General features: G+C 36.8%; 2 protein-coding genes across 3 annotated transcripts; one reads left to right on the top strand and one right to left on the bottom strand.

Moving 5' to 3' along the window:
• Nucleotides 1-1,168: 1,168 nt before the first annotated feature.
• LOC109207557 (protein SPIRAL1-like 1) lies at nt 1,169-4,176 on the top strand. The gene is made up of 3 exons (XM_019370496.1): nt 1,169-1,293; nt 2,698-2,994; nt 3,867-4,176. The coding sequence occupies exons 2-3, from the start codon at nt 2,737-2,739 to the stop codon at nt 3,945-3,947; spliced, it is 339 nt and encodes a 112-aa protein (XP_019226041.1). The 5' UTR covers nt 1,169-1,293; nt 2,698-2,736; the 3' UTR covers nt 3,948-4,176.
• Nucleotides 4,177-4,832: 656 nt separating this feature from the next.
• LOC109207556 (ubiquinone biosynthesis protein COQ4 homolog, mitochondrial) lies at nt 4,833-21,744 on the bottom strand. 2 transcript variants are annotated; one of them, XM_019370495.1, is made up of 3 exons: nt 21,639-21,744; nt 20,877-21,071; nt 4,833-5,651 (listed from the first exon to the last, which is right to left on the bottom strand). In XM_019370495.1, exons 2-3 carry the CDS (start codon nt 21,057-21,059, stop codon nt 5,130-5,132), a joined length of 705 nt encoding a protein of 234 aa, XP_019226040.1. In that variant the 5' UTR covers nt 21,060-21,071; nt 21,639-21,744; the 3' UTR covers nt 4,833-5,129. The 2 variants fall into 2 exon arrangements, with proteins under 2 accessions (XP_019226040.1, XP_019226039.1); XM_019370494.1 differs by lacking the exons at nt 20,877-21,071; nt 21,639-21,744 and adding exons at nt 15,008-15,111; nt 15,212-18,105 and having other exon boundaries at nt 5,494-5,651.
• Nucleotides 21,745-22,328: the final 584 nt, after the last annotated feature.

The following is a 22,328-nucleotide window of genomic DNA, read 5'->3' as shown; positions in this document are numbered from 1 at the left end:
CGGTTTAATCATTATGCATTTGAAATCTATTGGTTCGGTTACTTTAAATTTGCATCATGTATAACCCTGTTAGAGACGTTTTTTAGCAAGATTTTTTAAATTTTTATATTTGAAGCCGGAATATCTTGTTTAAAGGGAAAAATCTCATTTATCTCACTACATGGGTTGGTTCTCTTCTACTACCAATTTTGAATCCAACTATTTTGACTTGATTTAACAACAAAAATATAATATAATATAATATAGTAAAGCAAAGATGCTCATTCCTTTTTCTTTCTTTTCTTATATTTGTTTTTTCTTCACTTTTATTTCCTTTTGTAAAGGAGAAGCATCTCTATCATCTAAACCTCCCCCCACTCGAAAATTCCCATTTCCATCCTCATTTTCCTAACAATCATGTCGTGCTAATCATCAAATCACTTTTCATTTTTCATTTTTATTCAACACAATAAATAGCATTACGGTCCACAAAGTATCCCGTTTTTATGCAGGATTCAAAGAAAGGCCGCACTCAAAAGGTGTGATGTAGGCAACATACCTTATTCCAAGTATTAGTCGCAGCTTTCACGACTCGAACTCGTGACTTATATGTCACACATAGACAACTTTACTGTTACTCCAAGACTCCCGTTCTTATTCAACATAAATATTATATTTAAGAAAATCAATATAATTCTTATTACATTTTTTAAATATCTTATGGCACTTTTATCATTTGTAAATATGTACTAGACAAAAATATGCGAACAAATATTTAAAAATAAAACCAAATTTTAATATTACAAGAGTAGTAAGCAAGCAAACTCTATACCATCAAAGGATATGATTGGATATACGAGATTATTTAATTATTAACAAAAGTGTCGGGCTTGAATCATAAGAATGGAGGAACCTCAAAAAGATTTAGACTTTTTATTAAGGAAAATGATACTGTATAGTTGTTATTAAAATAATAGTTGAAAAAATATATATATTTTTATAGATATACACACTCTATATATTATATGCAAAAATTATACTATAAATCTATATTTATTAATTTTTTGCTATTGTATATAAATAATTTCTGATACTGGCTAAAAATGATAATTGACGCGGCCCGAATTTAAATTAGTTGGATTAGTAAATACCAAATAAATATCAAATGGCCATAGAAAAAACAAAAAACAAAAACAAAAAAGGGCAATAGTACATTCACTCCACTACTAGTCTACTTCCATTTCTTTCTTTCATCATTAAAGGGTCTCTCTTCTACAGCTCCAGAAACGCTGATCTGATCCAAAAGAATCAAAGGTAACCCTGAATCTCTAAATCCCAGATCTCTATGTTCTGCTTAAAATCAATCAGATTTATGTATATGCATAAGATTTCGTCTCTATTTGTGTGTATTTCTGTATGTGTTGTGATATTTTTGTTGACAGTTTGATTTTTGAAATAAAATTGAATTTGGGTATTATGTTCTTGTTAATTTGTTGTTTGGTTGTTTTTTCATTGTATGAGATTTTGGATTTCACTTCAAAAAGCAATTCAATTTTTGTTTAAGCATTTGAGAACCAGCTGTTCGCTAAAGTAGCAATATTGGGTGTGAATTCTTGGATGATTAAGGCTTGATTCAGATTTTTTGTTCAAGTAAAAGATTACTGATTCAGAAAGGGAGAGTGTGAGTAATGGGTATGCTATAGGTTTTGTCTAGAAATTTGGGATCTTAGGACTTCAGGTTCAGGGTGTCTCTGTTTGAGTGGAAGATTAACTTCCTCCTGTTTTTTGGGGCCCGATGGAAGAGAAATTAGGTATGGTGTATGTTGAGGGAAGGTGTTGATGAATTAGTGGGGCAAAGATTTGAGGAGTAAATAACTAGTTTGGTCAGTACTAGGGGCTTCTCATTCGTTTTTAATTGGGAATGTGGTAAGAAAATGTGGATCCTTGGAGAATCGACAAGTTTCCACTCACCTCTAGCCGTTGGAGGTAAGAGGGGAAGAAAGAGAAGACAATACTTTCCTGCCACTTTTACTGGTCATCGACCACATCCCCGAGGTCAGAGAAACCAGGCGATGGAGGTCATAAAGGAAAAGACAAAATGCGGAGCCTAGGGAGAACTCAATCAACTAAAAAGTAACGCAATAATTTATGGAGGAAATTGCAAGTCTGAAATTGTCTTCTTTTTATTTTAATTTTTGTAAGGACAAGTCTGAAATTGTCTTAGAGGCAAGAGAGCTCTTTTATTTATTCTAGACCTTAAAGATAATGGTGATTTTGGTTTAGTTCAGAGGAGGGAAATATGATTGGCAAGTGACTTGCGAATACTACTCTTCTAGTTGTGACTAAGATGGTATCTCTGTTTCTTGTTGTTTCTTTTCATTCTCCCTGCATGCTTAGATGCTCTGTGTTGGCAAATAGTTGTATTCTTCTTCTGATATGTGGTTGAAATGAAGATGTCACTTTCCACGTTTCCCTAGTTGAAAAAAAAAAAGAAGAATGCAGACTTCAAAACTTTTCAAGTTCAATTGAATTTTCTTGGTTCTTTTCTGAATTATTAACAGACTAGTAAGTGTGACAGTCTCCAAATGCTTAAAGTGTAATGGCTTTCCTCATTTCTGTTGTTTGACTATCTGCCCTGCTTCTTGTTTTCTGTTGTAGCTTCGTGCATTTCATCTTCACTGACTTATTTGAAAGTTTTGCTCTTATTTCTTGAATCAGGTTGTTGCTGGAACTCTTTAACAGGAGATAATTGGAGATATGGGTCGTGGAGTCAGCTATGGAGGAGGGCAAAGTTCACTGGGATACTTATTTGGGGGCAGTGAAGCGCCAAAATCAAGCACGGAAAATGTCCGAGCTGTTCAAAGTGAAGGACAGGCAATAAATAAAGAGCCAGCTTCAAAGCCTGCTGTTTCTGCTCCAGTTGATGCTACTAAGCAGATTCCTGCTGGTATTCAGAGCACCCATTCATTCAACCATTTCAGGAGAGATGGTCAAAACACAGGCAACTTTATCACGGTATTGCCTTCATGTCAATTAGGATAATGTCTTCTGAAATGCTTATCTAGCTCATTTTCATGCTTTGCTGGAGAAATATCTTGATCGGATCAGATCAGTGTTATCGTTCATCTTCTTGATGTCATATATAATACTACTTCATCAAAAAATTGAAGTAAAAAAGAAGAGCCTGAAGTGAATTTGCAAATAGATTAGCTTCACTAATTATCACAAACAATGGATCGGATTGGATTTAGTTTATTGTCTCGTGATTCAGAAGTGATACATCGATTTATTAGATCCATTCAATTTTTCCTACCATCCATTTGCTGCCCAACATAAATGACCCTGCAAATGTTTAGGTTATGTAACATTTATTGGTTGCTGAAAACCACAGTAAAGTCTCTGATGCAAAAGTTACATGATACAACACAGTGATTTAGTTATAAAAAATATCTAGGGATGTCTTGGAACATGACATGGTTTCTGACCACGAGGGTGATCTTGTGATTTTCATGCTTCTACCATCTCTACCTTGTGCTTTAACAGATCACTTTTGCTCGACTTACTGAATTCGGATATTAGTGTGCTGTGTTGAACGCATCTGTCACTGGTAGCCATTGTAATCAATGTCGGGTAGTTGTCCACCACTAACTGTTATATTTTAGAAGGATTTGCTAAAATAAACTACTAAGGATATTTCGGTTGAAACCCTATACAATTCAGTTCTGGATCCCTAGCATTCATCTCCAGATTTAACCTCTATGTTGATGAAAAAATAATATCTTATAGCGGATTAGATCTTGTTAACTTTAGTCTTGTATAATCATATCAATGCATTGAGTTCTAGATAAACGTGTCTAGTTTTAACGGGGACTATTACCTTGATGCAGGACCGACCATCTACCAAAGTCCACGCTGCTCCTGGAGGTGGATCTTCTTTGGGATATCTCTTCGGTGATGGCAGCAGCTAAGCAATTCTCCAATCTACAGTTGGATAATTGTCTTATTGTTTCTTTACCTTTTGTCTTTCGACTATGTTGTAATTGTAATTGCGAGTATTTCAGGTTGTTGTGAAGTGTTAAATGGATAAACTTCCGTCCAAAGTCCCAGTTGACACTTGAAACTAAAGTTACTACTATCTAATGTAATATGCGACTTTTGTTGATTGATCATTTGATTGAACACCTTTTGTTGCCTAAATTTCATATGTTCTTGATTTTATATAGCTGATATTTTCAAATCAAATTTGGGATACTTCATTTCTCAGGCTGCGATAGTATTTGATGAAGTGATGAACTTTATCCTGTTGATCGCCTTAATCGAAAGCATAAACTATTTGAGACCAGTCCCAGCAGCCTCTATTAATGGTATATTGAGCAAAGGGCTTCTCATTTCCAGGTTTCCTTAGCCCCTTCAAAACTTTGATTGAGTAAAGGTAGTACCTTTTGCTTCAAAGTGAACATCCAAGAACCTTGAACTTAAGATTTTTTCACCAATTTCCCTCTCTATTCCCTATGTTTTTAGGACCTTATATGACCTTACATAGTAATCAAATTTTGAAAAATCAAAGATCTCTACATAGTCGCGAGGGATTTCATCTCAATATGCATTATTATGACTACTTGAAAAGATGTCTATGCTACTCTCACGACTTCTATCTACCAAGTGGAACAGCTATTTTATCATTGTAAATCATTTTTTTTTCATTCTTTCATCATTACAAATATCTGTAGAAGTTTCAGATTTATTTGTTGTAAGAGATTTTCATATCAAACATGAAAACATTTGGTTGGCTTCCGTGACAAATGGTGTGATAAAAAGAACTCATGTGTACAAACAACTTAATAAAATGAAAATGAGAACAAAAGAAAGTAGCTCATTATTGAAGTAGGCAATGATGTCCTAGGACAGCAACAAATCTTGTGTACAGTACATTTGACACTTAACTATCCTCAGCAAAGACAAGTGAAGAATGATTCAGTCCTCACTGATATTTAATGCACAATAACCTAAGAAGTTTTCAAATAGAAAACAGTTGACACAACAAAGACAACTGCAATAGGTCATTGTGTTACTCTGAGTAAATATTTACATTTGTTCGTATAGAGCAAAACAAAATTGCATAGGAAGTCAGTAATCGATTCAGTTCCTCTTCAAAGAGGTACAACAATTGTTGCATTTGGTCTTGGATGAGGGGGAGCTGGAATTATCCCCCATTTGCGGCGAACATCTTCCAAATCCTCATGAAAATGTTTTTCATAGTACACGCACATGAGATCTGTGGAACGAGCTCCAGCCTTTAGAGCCCATGGGAAGTAATGCTGGTAGAACAAGCTCCTTTGCTTGTCACTAAACCTTGCTGTACCCCCTAGCACAGACATCAAACACATAGGGAGTAGCATCTGTTCAAACTCGATCACCTTTAGTGCTGTTTCTCCAATCAGGTTTGTTGGAAGGCCAAAAAGGGTGTGCCAGAAGTCATGCACCTCGCGAGCACGCATAGCTACATATGCCAACTCTTCAGTTTCCATGAATCGCACTGGTGGACGATCATCAGGTGAAAAGTTCCTAGATCCCATAAATTTTGCGTATGCAGCACCAAAAGTGTTATCAGGTAGGTCCCATGCATGCCCCACTTTTGCAGAAATCACACGAGGTCGCTCCAACAGTATTTCCTGATATATAAGTGTAAATACATTGAGAACTACAACAAACAAAAACAAACCCACCCAGTGTAATCCCACAAGTGGGATCTGGGGAGGGTAATGCGTACGCAAATCTTACCCCTACATTGAAACCACAATCATTAAAAAAAATATACTTAAAGCTAATCTGGGACAACTTTTTGAAATGGTTTCCCAAAAAGGCATAGGATGAAAAGAGCCAAATGAGATAGTGAGTACTTCAACGAGATGGCAAAAAAGTGAATATATCACAAGCTTTCATGTCAGTCATCTGAAATATTCAAAATGATCAGAGTAGCCCAACAACCATAAGATTTTACACAATTACTCCCACCCTACTGCTTCTGAGACTAGCACTTAATTTTTTTTTTCTTTTTTTTTTTTTTTTTTTGATGAAGTAAGGTGTTGTATTGTCGGAATCAAGAAGATGCAATTAGTACAAAAGAAGAGATGTTAGCTCCAGTACATCATGTGCTATTCTAATCATAGGGAGCTAACCAAAAAAAATGGGCCATCAGGCTAGGCTCATTGAGCCAATAAAGTCTAGAAAGGGGATAACATTATTTACAGGGGAGATATTTCTCCAACTAAAAAGATACACCAGACATCTAGCTTTCAAAAAGTGAATAGAAGTTGAAATGCCATCAAAACATCTTCGATTTCTTTCTGTCCAAAGACACCAAAATATGCAACCTGGGACCATTTTCCAGATACTTTTGATGGCCTTGCTGACTTTCCAAAAGCTCCAGCTTTCAACTGCTTCCTTAATGTTCTGGGGTAGTGTCCAGCTGATACCAAAAATTGAGAAGAACATGTGCCAGAGATCAATAGCCACTGTGCAATGCAGAAATAGGTGATTGATTGATTCTGAGTTTAGCTTACACATGTGGCATCTATTAACAATCTGGAAGCTCCTCCTACAAAGATTGTCTTGTGTCAAAATAGCACCTTTAAGAGTCGTCCATGCAAAACAGCTGACCTTTGTAGGCATTTTGGTTTTCCAGATTAGCTTCCAAGGCCACATGTCAATAACTTCATTCAAAGCACAAAGTTTATTGTAGCCTGCCTTCACTGTATATTCCCCTTCCTTAGAAGTGCCCCATCGTAGCTTATCCGTGTGCTGGATACTCATTGTACAATTTGCTAACCTTCCAAGTAGATCAAGCACTTCTTCTATCTCCCAGTCTTGTATGTTTCTCCTGAAAAGGACCTCCCAAGTGTTGTTGGATCTATTCTGTGCGACTGTTGAGTTAGGATTAGTAGCTAGGTGGAATAGAGTGGGGAAAGTTTCTTGAAGTGTGAAGTTCCCTAGCCACTTATCCTTCCAAAATTTCACATGTGCTCCATTACCAACTTTGAAGGACACTTCTTGTTGGAAGACTTCCTTTAGGCTGTTGATGTGCTTCCAGGGCCCAACCCTATGAGGAGCTCTTGTGGTTCTGGTACTCCAATTATCCAGCTGACCATATTTGGCTTTTACTATTTCCTTCCATAAGCTTGTGCCTTCTTGCCCATATCTCCAATGCCACTTCATTAGCAAACTCTTGTTGTGTTTTGAAAGATCTCTAATGCCCAGACCACCTTGTGACTTTGGCTGAGTTACAGTTGCCCACTTCACCAAATGGAATTTGTGACCTTCACTGTTACCTTCCCATAAAAAGGATCTTCTCAATTTGTCTAGCTGCTTTTGGACTTTACTTGGCATAGGGAATAGGGACATGATGTAGGTTGGTATGCTGTCCAAAACACTGTTGATCAGAGTCACCCTTCCACCCATTGAGAGATAATGCATCTGCCAAGTTGCTAACCTTTTCTCCACTTTCTCAATCACACCATTCCACACCTCCACTGACTTATGTTTTGCTCCCAAGGGTAGTCCGAGGTAGGTAGTAGGAAATGAGCCAATGTCACAACTCATTATACCTGTCAGCTCGTCTAAGTTAGGTACCACATTGACAGGATATATCATGTTTTTCAGCATGTTTATGTGTAGACCTGAAATAGATTCAAAAATAAGGAGGGTTTGATTGAGGTACTGCAACTGTAGTTTTTCAGCCCCACTGAAGATTAGTGTGTCATCTGTGTATAACAGATGGGAGATTGAGATTGAATTCCCTGAGTTGCTGCTTATCTTGAACCCTTCAATCCATTCTAATTGCCTTGCTTTATCAAGCATTTTGCTCAAACCTTCCATTACTATGATGAAGAGAAAAGGCGAGAGAAGGTCTCGCCTAATCCCTTTCTGAGGGGAGAGATCTGTTGATGAGGACTGAGTATTTGACAGTGGTTAGACTGAACTTGATCCACCTTATCCATCTTTCACCAAATCCCATTCCCTTTAGTGTTGACAGAAGATAGGACCAGTTGACTTGATCAAATGCCTTCTCTATGTCTAGTTTACATGGGGTTCCGGGGACTCCACTTTTAAGTCGCTCATCCAGCAGCTCATTTGCAATAAGAGCTGCATCAGTTATCTGTCTATCTTTTAGGAATGCATTCTGTTCCCCTGAGATTAGCTTCCCCATCACTGTCTTCATTCTTTCTGCCAGAAGTTTAGCCACTATCTTATACACACTTCCAATAAGGCTTATTGGTCTAAAGTCTTTGAGCTCTACTGCACCTTTTTTCTTCGGGACAAGTGCAATGAAGGAGGCATTGCTGGACTTTACCATATGACAGTTATGGTGGAAATGGTTGATTGCTGCCATAATGTCCGGCTTGATAAAGTTCCAAGTTTTTTGGTAAAAAGCCATTGTGTAGCCATCAGGCCCTGGGGCTTTATCTGGTGCACAAGAATTGATGGCTGCCATCATTTCTTCTTCTTCAAAGGCTCTTTCCAGCCACACTTCTTCCTCCATTGAGATCCTAGCTAAGTTTTCAAAGTTGACACTAGGCCTCCATTGCTCACTTTCTGAATAGAGCCCCTGATAAAAGCTTAGGATTTCAGCTTTGATGGATTCTTGGTCCTCAGTGATTTCCTCCCCTATCTTCAATCTGTCAATGTAATTGTTCCTTCTGTGGGAGTTAGCCATTTTCTGAAAGAACTTAGTGTTCCTGTCACCTTCTTTAAGCCATAAACATCTTGATTTTTGTCTCCATGAAACCTCCTCAACTTTTGCTATTTGCTGTAATTCCACTCTTATCTGCATTAGTTTCTCCTTTTCAGCTTGTGTTTGGGTCATGTTCTCTGTTGTTTGCTCCAGCATTGCTAACTCCTCCAGTAGTTTAGTCTTTTGTGTATCCAGTCTGCCAAACTCCTCTCTGTTCCAATTAGTGATGTCTGCCTTGAGCCTTCTCAGTTTCTGCGCTAGTATAAAATCTGGGTTGCCTCCTATCACATAGCTCTGCCACCAATTTTTAACCTTATCAATGAAACCCTCCACCTGTAGCCACATATTCTCGAATTTGAAATAAGAGGGGGTGGCTTCCCAGTCACCACACTCAAGGAGTAGGGGTCTGTGATCAGAGATCACTCTTGGGAGGGCTAGCTGCTTGATAGATTTGAAACTGTCGCACCATTCAGGGGAAATTAAGAACCTGTCTATTCTCGAAGCTTGCAATGAGTCTTCACCTCTGAACCATGTATAATAAGCTCCTTGTAGAGGCAAGTCTATAATACCCAGGTCTTGAATGATGTCTGAGAAGGATACCATGGCCCTGGACCTTCTAACACAATTGAATCTTTCACTTTCATACCTACAAACATTGAAATCACCCCCTATAACCCATTGCTCATTCTAGATAGATCTGATTGCTGCAAGTTCTAGCCAAAGTTCCTCTCTTTCAGGATTTGTGTGTGGCCCATACACCCCTGTAAAACACCATTTGAATTGTTCATGCAGACTTTCTAGCATGCATGATAGAGTGTAGTAACCTTGATGAGTATCCCTGTTTGCCCATTGTCTTTTGTCCCATAGGATGATAATTCCTCCACTAATACCTACAGATTTCAACTCTGCCCACTCAACCCAACGATTACCCCATATTTGCCTAATCCAGGATACTAGCACTTAAGTTGCCTCTGTATCTCAGTACTATCTTCCTTAGAACTGTTAGCACTTATAGAGTTGGTGAGTACTTCAACAAAATGGCAAAAAATTGAAAATATATCACAAGCTTTCATGTCATTCATCTGAAATATTCAAAATGATCAAAGTAACCTGACAATCATAAGATTTTACACAATTTAATCCCACCCCACTGCTTCTGAGACTAGCACTTAAGTTGCCCTAGCTGTATCTCAGTAGGATCTTCCTTGTAACTGTTAGCTCTTACAGAGTTGGTACAGGTTTCCAGCATATAACAGGCACGAGACACCAAATTTTATAAGATGAGAAAGACAACAAGAAGCATAATAGAGACTTTCTTATCTGTTGGAGCTAGGACAAAACAGAAAAGACTCACTAGGAACTGGGGAAAAAAAGAGAGGAGAAAGACCCAGCTATGAGTTCCCTAGCTTTTTCTTAAGCAAAGAAGAAAGACACAGCTATGAGTTCCCTAGCTTTTTCTTGAGCAATGTTGTTCACCAAATAAGTAAGAACTAGTTTTCACCAAATAAGGAAGAACTAACTGAGCTTTACATCAAGCTATCAATGCACTAAAGATGCACCTAGTTGTACCTCAACTCAAAAGGGCGTGCCTTGAACAGCACCTAACATTGCTCTCTGTTAGGTATATGGACTAAGCATACAAAGATTCCAAAAGATGCTGAAATCTTAGTACTCGTTAACATGAAGGAAAATGGGAAACATTATCACAGTAAACTGTGAGAGAATGGTTTTGTAGCGTTATATCAAGAGGGAATAAGGACTAGTCATGATGAGTATGGTTAAGAAAAGCACAATCAAATTGGATTTCATAGAATGAGTGATGCAAAGAGATTTTTGAACCTTTGATTTTTTTTATCAGTAAGTTATAAGCCTTTGGTTTTCCCTCACAAGAAATATAATACATAAATTATTACAAATCAAATATATAGGGGAAGAGCAAGCCTGTTACAGTCAACTGAAAATGAATTGAAATAAATAAATACATAAAGGAAAAGGCCTTACTCTGCCTTCAGGGCTCTTCTTCATCCTTTCAAGAACCCTATCAAAAGCTGGTTTACCTGTTGTCTCACCCAAAGCAGCAATAAGATCTGCTCTTCGAGGATCTAGCAACGCCCCAACTGCAGAACCAACTGCCACCCTTTCAACCGAAGACGACTACCTTCTATCATTGCCACCCAAATCTGAAAAACAAAAACCTGAACCATGAAATGCACCCAAGGGTCTGGCCTCGTAGTCAATGAAATGGGAGGAGACCATGAGGTCTCAAGTTCAAATCCTCGGAGGCAAAAAACAATAGGTGATTTCTTATTATCTGACTAAACCTACGTGGGCAGAGTTACCCGATCCCAATACTGGGATGTACCGGGTGGAATAGTCAAGGTGCGCCACAAGTTGGTGCAGACTCCATCGTCATTGAAAAAAATTTATTAAAAAAACACCGAACCATGAAACAAAAAATTGAAATAAAAATCATTAATTTCCTCGAACCAATATATGAATTTCAAGGACCCACCAACATACATTGACTTACAAGCATGATTTACCAAATGATAAATGAAAACATGGTTTTGGTAAATCATGCTTGTAAGTCAATGTATGTTGGTGGGTCCTTGAAGTTCATATATTGGTTCGAGGAAATTAATGATTTTTATTTCAATTTTTTGTTTCATGGTTCGGTGTTTTTTTAATAAATTTTTTTCAATGACGATGGAGTCTGCACCAACTTGTGGCGCACCTTGACTATTCCACCCGGTACATCCCAGTATTGGGATCGGGTAACTCTGCCCACGTAGGTTTAGTCAGATGATAAGAAATCACCTATTGTTTTTTGCCTCCGAGGATTTGAACTTGAGACCTCATGGTCTCCTCCCATTTCATTGACTACGAGGCCAGACCCTTGGGTGCATTTCATGGTTCAGGTTTTTGTTTTTCAGATTTGGGTGGCAATGATAGAAGGTAGTCGTCTTCGGTTGAAAGGGTGGTAGCAGGCTGCTGTTGCAGTTGGGGCGTTGCTAGATCCTCGAAGAGCAGATCTTATTGCTGCTTTGGGTGAGACAACAGGTAAACCAGCTTTTGATAGGGTTCTTGAAAGGATGAAGAAGAGCCCTGAAGGCAGAGTAAGGCCTTTTCCTTTATGTATTTATTTATTTCAATTCATTTTCAGTTGACTGTAACAGGCTTGCTCTTCCCCTATATATTTGATTTGTAATAATTTATGTATTATATTTCTTGTAAGGGAAAATCAAAGGCTTATAACTTACTGATAAAAAAATCAAAGGTTCAAAAATCTCTTTGCATCACTCATTCTATGAAATCCAATTTGATTGTGCTTTTCTTAACCATACTCATCATGACTAGTCCTTATTCCCTCTTGATATAACGCTACAAAACCATTCTCTCACAGTTTACTGTGATAATGTTTCCCATTTTCCTTCATGTTAACGAGTACTAAGATTTCAGCATCTTTTGGAATCTTTGTATGCTTACTCCATATACCTAACAGAGAGCAATGTTAGGTGTTGTTCAAGGCACGCCCTTTTGAGTTGAGGTACAACTAGGTGCATCTTTAGTGCATTGATAGCTTGATGTAAAGCTCAGTTAGTTCTTCCTTATTTGGTGAAAACTAGTTCTTACTTATTTGGTGAACAACATTGCTCAAGAAAAAGCTAGGGAACTCATAGCTGTGTCTTTCTTCTTTGCTTAAGAAAAAGCTAGGGAACTCATAGCTGTGTCTTTCTCCTCTCTTTTTTTCCCCAGTTCCTAGTGAGTCTTTTCTGTTTTGTCCTAGCTCCAACAGATAAGACAGTCTCTATTATGCTTCTTGTTGTCTTTCTCATCTTATAAAATTTGGTGTCTCGTGCCTGTTATATGCTGGAAACCTGTACCAACTCTGTAAGAGCTAACAGTTACAAGGAAGATCCTACTGAGATACAGCTAGGGCAAATTAAGTGCTAGTCTCAGAAGCAGTGGGGTGGGATTAAATTGTGTAAAATCTTATGATTGTCAGGTTACTTTGATCATTTTGAATATTTCAGATGAATGACATGAAAGCTTGTGATATATTTTCAATTTTTTGCCATTTTGTTGAAGTACTCACCAACTCTATAAGTGCTAACAGTTCTAAGGAAGATAGTACTGAGATACAGAGGCAACTTAAGTGCTAGTATCCTGGATTAGGCAAATGGATAAAAAACAATCCCAGCATAACTTATACCAGTATAACTTCTCCCGGCATAAGCCGTATTCAAACCAAACGACCCCTAAAAGTATGAAAAAACTTGGAAAAGGAAATTATCTAGGTTGGCCTTTAGCACGGGGCACGGGCTGCCCGTAACTAGTACCAGAAGAAGGATGCTAACAGAAACCTACAATACAAAAAGGCCAGTACAAACATGATTGCATTAGGCAGGAATAACTTAAATAACAATAATAACAACAACAACAAACAAACAAACAACTACAACAACATTAACAACAATACCTCAATTTAAAGCTAGATGAGGACAGGTATATGACTATTCACTATCCATTCTGCTCAATTTGGACAAAACGCAAGAGAGTTCAGAAAATAAACAAAACAATATTAGTTCAACAAATGAAGCTAATACCAAACAAAAATTTAACAATAGTGCTAATAGTTGTACTCCCTCGCTAAAGGAAAGATCATTGTTTGGGATGGTGAGGGTAAAAGCATCTAAATAAGCATCTAAGTTTCGATGAGAAGTTGAGCAGAGAGAGAGAGAGAGATGAAGAAAGAGTAGAAAACGAAGAGTTTATAAGAAGGGTGTTTGGATCAACTATAAGAAAAGAAAATTTTAATTATTCGTTTCCTGGCTAATTTAATATCATCAAGAAATTAAAAAACAACAATGAAAGATCCAAAATAACTGTTGGTTTTGAATTACTATTACTTTAGCAAAGGTGAATCAGCAATTTTGAAACACCAAATATATTGAACTATAATCAAGTCGTCTAGGCGGCGGTGTTTGTTTAAGAATTAGTGTTATTTTAGTGAAAGTGAATTAACAATTGCAAATTGAAATACTAAAGTTGGCAATCAATAATCAAGTTGTCTTATTAAGTACAGAGGAAAAGGGGTTGCCTTAAAGTTGGGTGAGTACAACCTCTAGCTGCCTTCATTTTTTCAGAAACTCGAAAAAATATTGGAAATGATCAAGAAAAGAAGTAGAAGAAAACAGAAATAAAATTTCCAATTTCGCAGATCCGAGTCAACTTGCCACATCAGTCCAAGTTCTTCTTCATCCTCCTCTCTAGACTTGATAATGAGCTTGAATTCATGATTTCCCATATCCTCAACTTGAGCTTTCTTAATCTCCTCAGCAGAGTTTATGGTACGGCGACTGCATTTGCACCAAGACAGCTCAATCATCTGCAGCAAAAGTAAGTCTCCAAAGCTGCGCGGAATATTTGTTTTCAGTCGACTGTTTCTGAAAATCACACGCTGGAGATTAGGAAAGGACATATCAGAAAAGTTCCAAGAAGGAACATTCATGTTGTAGAATGTCAAGAGCTTGAGATTCTGAAACTCCTCGTCTTTAACATCCCATTGCTCTCCCTCAAAAGCATTAGACTCCAACTTGAGCACCTCCAAATTTTCCAAATTTCCTATGATTGAAATTTCACTCCATGGTAATTGACATGATGACAAGGTCAACTTCTTGAGATTCATGGGGAAGTTGACCTCAAATCGCCTTACACTACGTTTCAGAAAATAGACTTTTAGAGATTCAAGTTTATTCAGAGATTCTAAACCTGGAAGCCAAATGCATGTCCGATCACCTTGTGGCTCCTCAACCAAACACCTCAGCTTTACTAAATTGGGTACTTTTGACACAAACTGTTGGAACTCTTCACCTCCAGGTAAGAGTGCAAAGGAAAGCCATTGTAATTTCTCTAAAGGGGGATATGTCTCAAACTCTGCGATATTGCACCTAATGACAGCTGGTTTACCAGTCACTTCCAAATGTTTTAAGCTTACCATACCCCATATTGCATGTGATAGATTTAATCTGCGTGATTCCCTAAGTATCACTGTTTCTAAGCTCTTGAGCTCAGATAACCATGAAGGATCCGCCTCAAAGTTCCCCTTTAGGGCCAGGTATCTTAAATTAATCAAAGATTGAATAGGGGACGTACTTCTTAATGTGATGCATGACAAATCCAATATTCTCAATGATTTATAATAGTCATCATGAGAAAGGTGGTTGCAGTCATAGACGAGAATAATATTCTGATTAAGTATATTATCAGAAGGGAGTAAATGAGCAGAATGGGGACCTGGCGGGCTACCAGAGCGTAAGGAATCTGATCCACTTTCAGGATGAAGGAGATAATTCATTTGAAGGTAATATGGTGGGTCACTAGAACTTGAATCATCTGACCTGGTAAGAAAATAAGTACCAAAAGGAAGAAAATAGTAAGAACCAGTAGAGTTAATAGTCTTAAGTGATAAAGTCTGTGTTGGTTTGATTTAAATCTCACCTCCTTAGAAAATCAACTCTAGACAAGCAAAACTCACGTAATAGATCATGCATGCGAATTGCTTTCACCTCACCAAAGAAGCTCCTTTGGACAATCATTACAAGGTTATTCTCTATTAACTCCATCACGTAGCCCTTTGCTTCATCCTTTGCGCTCTTTAATTCATTACCTACTGCATATTCTTCAGCAACCCAAAGTTGTATCAACTCTCGGACCAAGAGTTCATCTCCACAAAATCTTCCAAAGTGAAGAAAACAACGCTTCAATTGAGAAGGTAAATATCTGAAACTCAAGTCAATTATGTCCATGTACTTTTGCGTATCACCAGCAGTACATGGCCTTACACCATTGGCAACTTCTTCCCAACGAATTTCTTCCTTGTTCAGTTTTGCAAGAACACCAGCTACCAAAATAATTGCAAGTGGAAGCCCTCCGCAGCTTTGTGCTATTTTCACTCCTATCTTCTCAAGTTGCGGAGCACAACTTTCTTGTCCAAACAACTTCTTTTGCAATAAGCACCAACTTTCTTCATCTGTGAATAAACGAAGATGATGAGGAGCACTAAAAACTTCAGTATAAGAAGCCACTTTGTCTTGTCTGGTTGTCAAAATGATTCTACTGCAGCTGTAATCATCTGGAAAACATCTTTTTAAGTCATTCCATACTTCAGGGCTCCATAAATCGTCAATGACAATGAAGTATTTCTTTCTTAGCAAATGTCTTCGCAGCTCAACTGCTAGTTCATCATTGCTCCTTGTGTTGTTATTCGGAGGAACCAAATTACCCAATAATTCAAGCAATGTCTTTCTCTTATTATATACTTGAGAAATAGTGCACCACGAACAAACATCAAAGCGATCGATTATATCATTATGAGTATACAATCTCTTCGCCAAAGTTGTCTTACCTATTCCAGGCATTCCAACAAGGGAGACCACATCTAAATGTTTCGGGCCCCGAACAAGTCGTTGTATCAGCTCTGCTGTCTCATCCTCAAATCCCATAACTGCTTCTGAAGTTGTGGTCATACTTGATTCAGAAACTGTGCTTCTTCTTGGCACAATTAACTGGACGTTGACTTGATTGTGTGGAAGCTAATGTTGCAGACTTCTGGCACGGTGCTCGATATATATGGTTGTTAAACGAGGGTATATAACAAAGTTGGAGAGAAAAGTGTAAGATATGAAGTGAGCAAATTATTCCCACAAAAGGCTCAATTTGTACCTAATCTAGAGTTATTTTGTGGGGAATCAAATGATTGAGATATCTTTGAATTGCTTTTGCTATGGAAGTACGTGTATTCATAGAAGACAACTCCTTTATAGGAGTACCAGTTAAGAAACACACGCTATGCGTGGTCCTACATCCCAATTTATTATTTCTGTTCACATTAGTAGCGTGGAATAACTATGTTATGGATGATGCATTCCATAGTGAGCACAAACTTGAAAATAGGGTTGGTGACACATTGGAGACGCAATAGATAATATAGTGAAGGAGATGCAGTCAAAGTTTCCAGATAAAATTATTAATAAGGAGAGAGTTCACAACCGAATAAGAAGAACGTATATTCACAGAAGACAACTCCTTTTATAGGAGTACTAGTTAAGAAACACATGCTATGCGTGGTCCTACATCCCAATTTATTATTTTTGTTGACATTAGCAGTGTGGAATAACTATGTTGATTAACAGCCTAACATAGCTAATTATTGATACAGATCTGTTCTATCACAAACAATAAAATATGATTAGTTTACAAAAAATCATGTACATTAAGTTGGTCAACAAAATGGGGGAGACAAATTTGAGATGGTTGTCAATGTGTATCTCTTTCTCTGTGGTTACTATGACACAAGTGGAAGAAAAATAATAGTAAAGGTTAGGGAAGAATAAGTAAATTATTGAAAGGGGACAAAGAATTAGGTAAGCTTTTTTTAAAAAATAAAATAAAATAAAGAATTAGGTAAGTATTTCCCACTTTAGATCTAAATACACTTCTTTTAAATTTCCTCACAAAAGGATTGACTTGTCCTGGCATGTCATCAACTACCAAGCACAACAAATAAGTCCAATTGACTGTTATGAGTTCAACATTTGGCTTACACCTTGAATTTGTTAAGAAATTCACTTAATATATATAACTAATTTACTCAAACCTAGTAAGCAAAAAAGGGTTGCGGCAAAACTCACAAACTTAAATTTTTGAATCTGCCTTTGTTGATGTTACAAAACCAACTTTAATAAAATTCCTACTTGCCACAACTAGCCCACACAGACTAAATATTCACATGGCACGTTAAAGGGAGAATGGAAATCAATTTGTTCTAGGAAACAATACAAACATTTTACTTTCTTAAAATAATACTCATAATATTTTATTTTAAAGTTTAAATATGTTCTCTATACTTGTGGTGTCTGGACCAGCTTGCACGCACCTCGACTAATTCCACGAGATACTGCTACCTCCCACTAGCAACAGGGGCGGATCCAGTGGGTTAGATACGGGTTCCCGTGAACCCAGTAACTTTTGTCTAGATCCGGTATTTGTATTGAAAAATTCATTAAATATATAAGAATATTTAGCTTGAAACCGTCAACAGGTACCAGATAGCTTTTTGTCCATCAAGATTTGCACAGATGGAAAGAAATCACTTAGTATTTCTGTCTCCGCTGATATTTGAACCTAAGACATCATGGTTTTCAATCCACTTCGTTGACCACTAGACTACACTCTTGGATGTAAAGTTTAAACCTATTATAACATATTAACTATTTGAAGTCAATACTGCTTTTATTCTTACCATTTAAATTGAAATGTAACAACAACAACAACTACCCAGTAAAATCCCACCAAGTGGGGTCTGGGGAGGTAATGTGTACGCAGACCTTACCCCTACCCCAATAGGGCAGAGAGGTTGTTTCCGATAGACCCTCGGCTCAGAAAGACGGTAAATTGAAATGTAAATATTAAAAAATGTTTTACGAGTACAAAGCATTTTTTTTTTTTTGCCATAACATGAAAGTATTCTGCTAAGAAAACAAATGAGTTTTCTAACGGGCCATCTGGTTAACTGGATTAGAATTCTAATTCCGGTATGAAACACTGACAATATTTGTTTACCGGTATTAGCCAATACCGGTACAAATTTTATACCAACATCTTGGTGTTATTTATTAATAATAGCAGGATCAATTAACCTAGATATAGTTATCAACATGACAATGTTACCCCCTCAAGAGCCCTATTCACTGTCATAACTGAAATATTTAATGTTAAAATTGGAAACAGAAACGTATCCAAATTTATCCAACTTCATACCAAACAAATATTCTGGATTATAAGTCGTATATCCTATTTTTAATTCAATGAACCAAATAAAGCACTAGTACATAACCATGGATTATTAATGCCAATATTATCTATCCTGCATAACTTTGTCCATGAACCAAACAACCACTAAAAGTATCGATAAATAAAATAATGTGGGTATCGCTTATCAGGATGAGCCCAGGCTATTAGTTGGGAAGTGACAATATTATCACTTTCTAGCTTTTTCCATTTTAGAGATTTGAAGTATAGAGTAGCGTTTACTGTTTTTTGAAAAGAATTCAACCAAAATCATATAGTATTTCATTTGTAATTTTGCTCTCAAGCCTTCAACGTATTAGCAGCTGTTTCCAGTTATTGTTGACCTCTCAAATACAGGTTCTTATGGGTTACTCACTCATCTGCCAGGGAAAACACCACTTCCCATCCCACTCTCCAGCATTCATCCTGAGCCGGGATCGAACTGTTCGTGAGATTCATAGTTGTATTATTTACAGCTTCCTTGTTCATAGAAGAAGCGGATTCAGAATTGTCTTTCATTCCATTGCATAACTAATATCCACAAACTTCATATTCGCCCATGGTTCGTTCCCAGAAGTATAGCCATCCTTCTATCAGGTATCGGATATATATACACAACTATAACAGCTTGTTTGGATGGTTGTTACCCATTGTATCGTATTGTATTGTTATTCCAAAACAATGTTTGTTTTGATTGTTTCGTTAAAATTGGTTGTATTGTATTGTTAAATCCATTGTTCCGGAATAATGAAAAATCCCATTTTTTTAAACAACTGATTTGATGTGGTGGGATTGTTTCCTATTTTTCTTTCTAATTATGCACTAACTTATTACTCCATAATTCTATTTTACCCTTTACCTTTTTTTTAATATATTTTAACTCCAAATTTCTAACCTATAACCTACTTCGTCTTCATCCCTTTTTTTTCCAAAACTTCTGTCGCTTTCAACTTCAACGTCAAAGGTGTTTTGCATTCTTTTGTTTCGTTTTTTCTCCTAATTTGATTTTTAACTCCAATTCTAATTATCTTTGTTCCTTTATTCCGCCAATTCTCGTTCCTTTCTTTATCTGTTTAACCAAAAATTGTGTACTTCGGTCAAAGCTTATTTTTAGAAGTACCCGAGCTACTTATAATCAAGAAATTCTATATTTGATTGCATTAGAAAACAACACATAGCAATTTGGGTATTTGCTTGATGAAACAAGGGAGAGTTGGTGAGGCAAAAGAGACACTTCGGAGAGTTAAATCAGCAGTGGCAGATGGCCCCAGGGATCTAGATTCCCATCTCAAGGCATATGAGAGAGCACAACAGATGCTCTAGTACCTCAATTATTTTATACGCCTCAAGAAGGTTGTATGCAGCATGTTGGTAAAAAAAAGGTTTTTACGCATGTAAAATAATTGACTTGGTGCCTTCAGAATTCAGACATCTTTATCTGCCTGTGTGGAAACCTAATCTTCAATAGAATTTATCTCTTCTTTCTCAAAAAGTTGCTGAAATCATTGTACTTGGTTAACATGAAAGAAACGAGAAGCATGAACTGGGCAAATCAGAGTCATATTATCATAGAAAACTCAAGAGATTGTTTTTTAGTGTAGCATCAAGCGAGATTAAGCACTAGTCATGATGAGTATGGTTAAAAAATGCATAATCAAATTGGAGGTCATTGAAATGAGTGATGCATGAGGCAACCTAAACCTGCTACAGAATAGCTCAATAAATTGCAGCAAATAGTAAGGGGTACAAACTGCAGTATTTCTCAGTCTATTGAAGCAAGTGGACATCCTTAACTGGCACTTGAAGAACTAGGTGATCAGTCTTCTCATAATATTGAGAATTTGGCTTCAATGCTCTACTTGTAAATGGTAGGAGTAAGATGGAACTGCCATCATTTATAACCAGTTGGACTATTTCATTGAGTTGGGGATTCATTTCCTCATTAACTATCAGTACAAAGTAAGAAGGGAGTGGAAGATGCTCAAAGCTGGTGCTTTTCGTGAGTTCATGATGACTTCAGTTGTCACCAAGGTTCACAAGTGAGCAGCAACGCATAGTAAACCAAATTTCATATAGGCAAGATATCAATTCTGATTTAGTTCTAGAGTAACCTGATGTAAGCAACGTAAGATCAATGCCTATCAGTGGCTAACTCAGCCTAGTGTGGCAACAGGCACCAAATCTCCCTTCCGCAAAATCACTTTTAAAAGAAATATAATTTGCAATTATTACAAGCCAAATATATAAATGACGAGCAAGCCATTGCATTCAACAGAAAAATGAATTGAAATAAATAAAGTAAAAAAGGTCTTACTCTGCCTTCAGGGCTCTTTTTCATCCTTTCAAGAACCCTATCAAAAGCTGGTTTCCCTGTTGTCTCTCCCAAAGCAGCAATGAGATCTGCTCTTCGAGGATCTAACAACGCTCCAACTGCAGAACCAACTGCAACTGCAGCCTGCTGCCACCCCTTCAATCGAATACGACTCCCCGCTATCATTGCAACCCAATTCTGAAAAATAAAAAACTGAATTCTGAAACGCACCCAAGATTATGGGCTAGTGGTCAATAAAGTGGAACAAAAACCGTGAATTCTCAGGTTCAAATCTAAATGGAGGCGAAAAAACACTAGGTTATTTCATTCCATCTGCCCAGGACTTGGTGGCAGAGTTACCCGGTTTCTATGCTGGAGGGAGGTAGCAACGTAGAAAAGAGGAGGTGCCCACAAGCTTACCTTTTTTTGAAAAGGAACAAGCTTGCCATGACACTACCGTCATTAGAAATAAATTAAAAAAAAACTTAACCAGGAAACAAAAATTTGATATCAAAATGCTTAATTTCCTCGAAACAGTTACATGAACTTCAAGGACCCAGCAATATATATCTATTTAAAAGCATGATTCGCCAAATGGTAAAATAAAATATGGTTGAGACATTTTCACAAACAGTTTGTGAACAAGCATGAGATTGTAAATCTTACAAGAACTTGATTATAAATTATAATGAACTAATTGGTTATTTATACATTAAAGGGGTTGTTAAAAGAATGCGAAAATCAGCCGAATTTAATAGTTCATACCGAAAATCAGAGAGGAAGAGCACCACCGAGCTCCGAAGCGCTTTTATTTGGCGTTTTTGTTTCGTTTTTTACCCCAGTAGGAAATTCTTTTGGCTTTTGATACTTGTCCATTTTTTTAAAGTCGGTCCCCTAACTCCCATTTTTTACATTTTAACACCTCTATTTAACGGAATGACTATTAACAAAGATATTTGACCGTTGATCATGCTTATGTGATCACGGCATGACTGACGTAGCCGAAGTGCGTGCTAATCACATTAATGAGGTGTGTGGATGTGATGATTTTTATTTAAAATACAACTAGTATTAGTACTCGTGCGATTCGCGGACACAAACCTGTAATTTGAGTTATTTGATTTATGTGCAAATAACTTTAAAATATTAATCTTTTAGATAAAAGTTATATATAATCATTAAATAAATGTTAATAAAAAAGCAGAAATTTCTCAAATCTCTTAAAATTACCATAATTTCTTGTCCATATTGCATTACCTATAAATTAAAATTATCATATTCTTGTCCATTACATCCATTATAATACATTATAAATAAAAATATATTTTTTTCTTGTAGTAAATTTTTTATTTACTTTTATTCTTTTATTCTATTGTTCATATTAATGTTTAAATTTATCATATTTTTTATAATACCTATACTCCTATCTTTATAATTAATTAAGATAGAGGCGTT

This window comes from Nicotiana attenuata, unplaced genomic scaffold, assembly GCF_001879085.1.
Source record: "Nicotiana attenuata strain UT unplaced genomic scaffold, NIATTr2, whole genome shotgun sequence".
In the NCBI taxonomy this organism is placed as follows: Eukaryota; Viridiplantae; Streptophyta; class Magnoliopsida; order Solanales; family Solanaceae; genus Nicotiana; species Nicotiana attenuata.
This window is presented reverse-complemented; position numbering and strand designations above follow the sequence as displayed.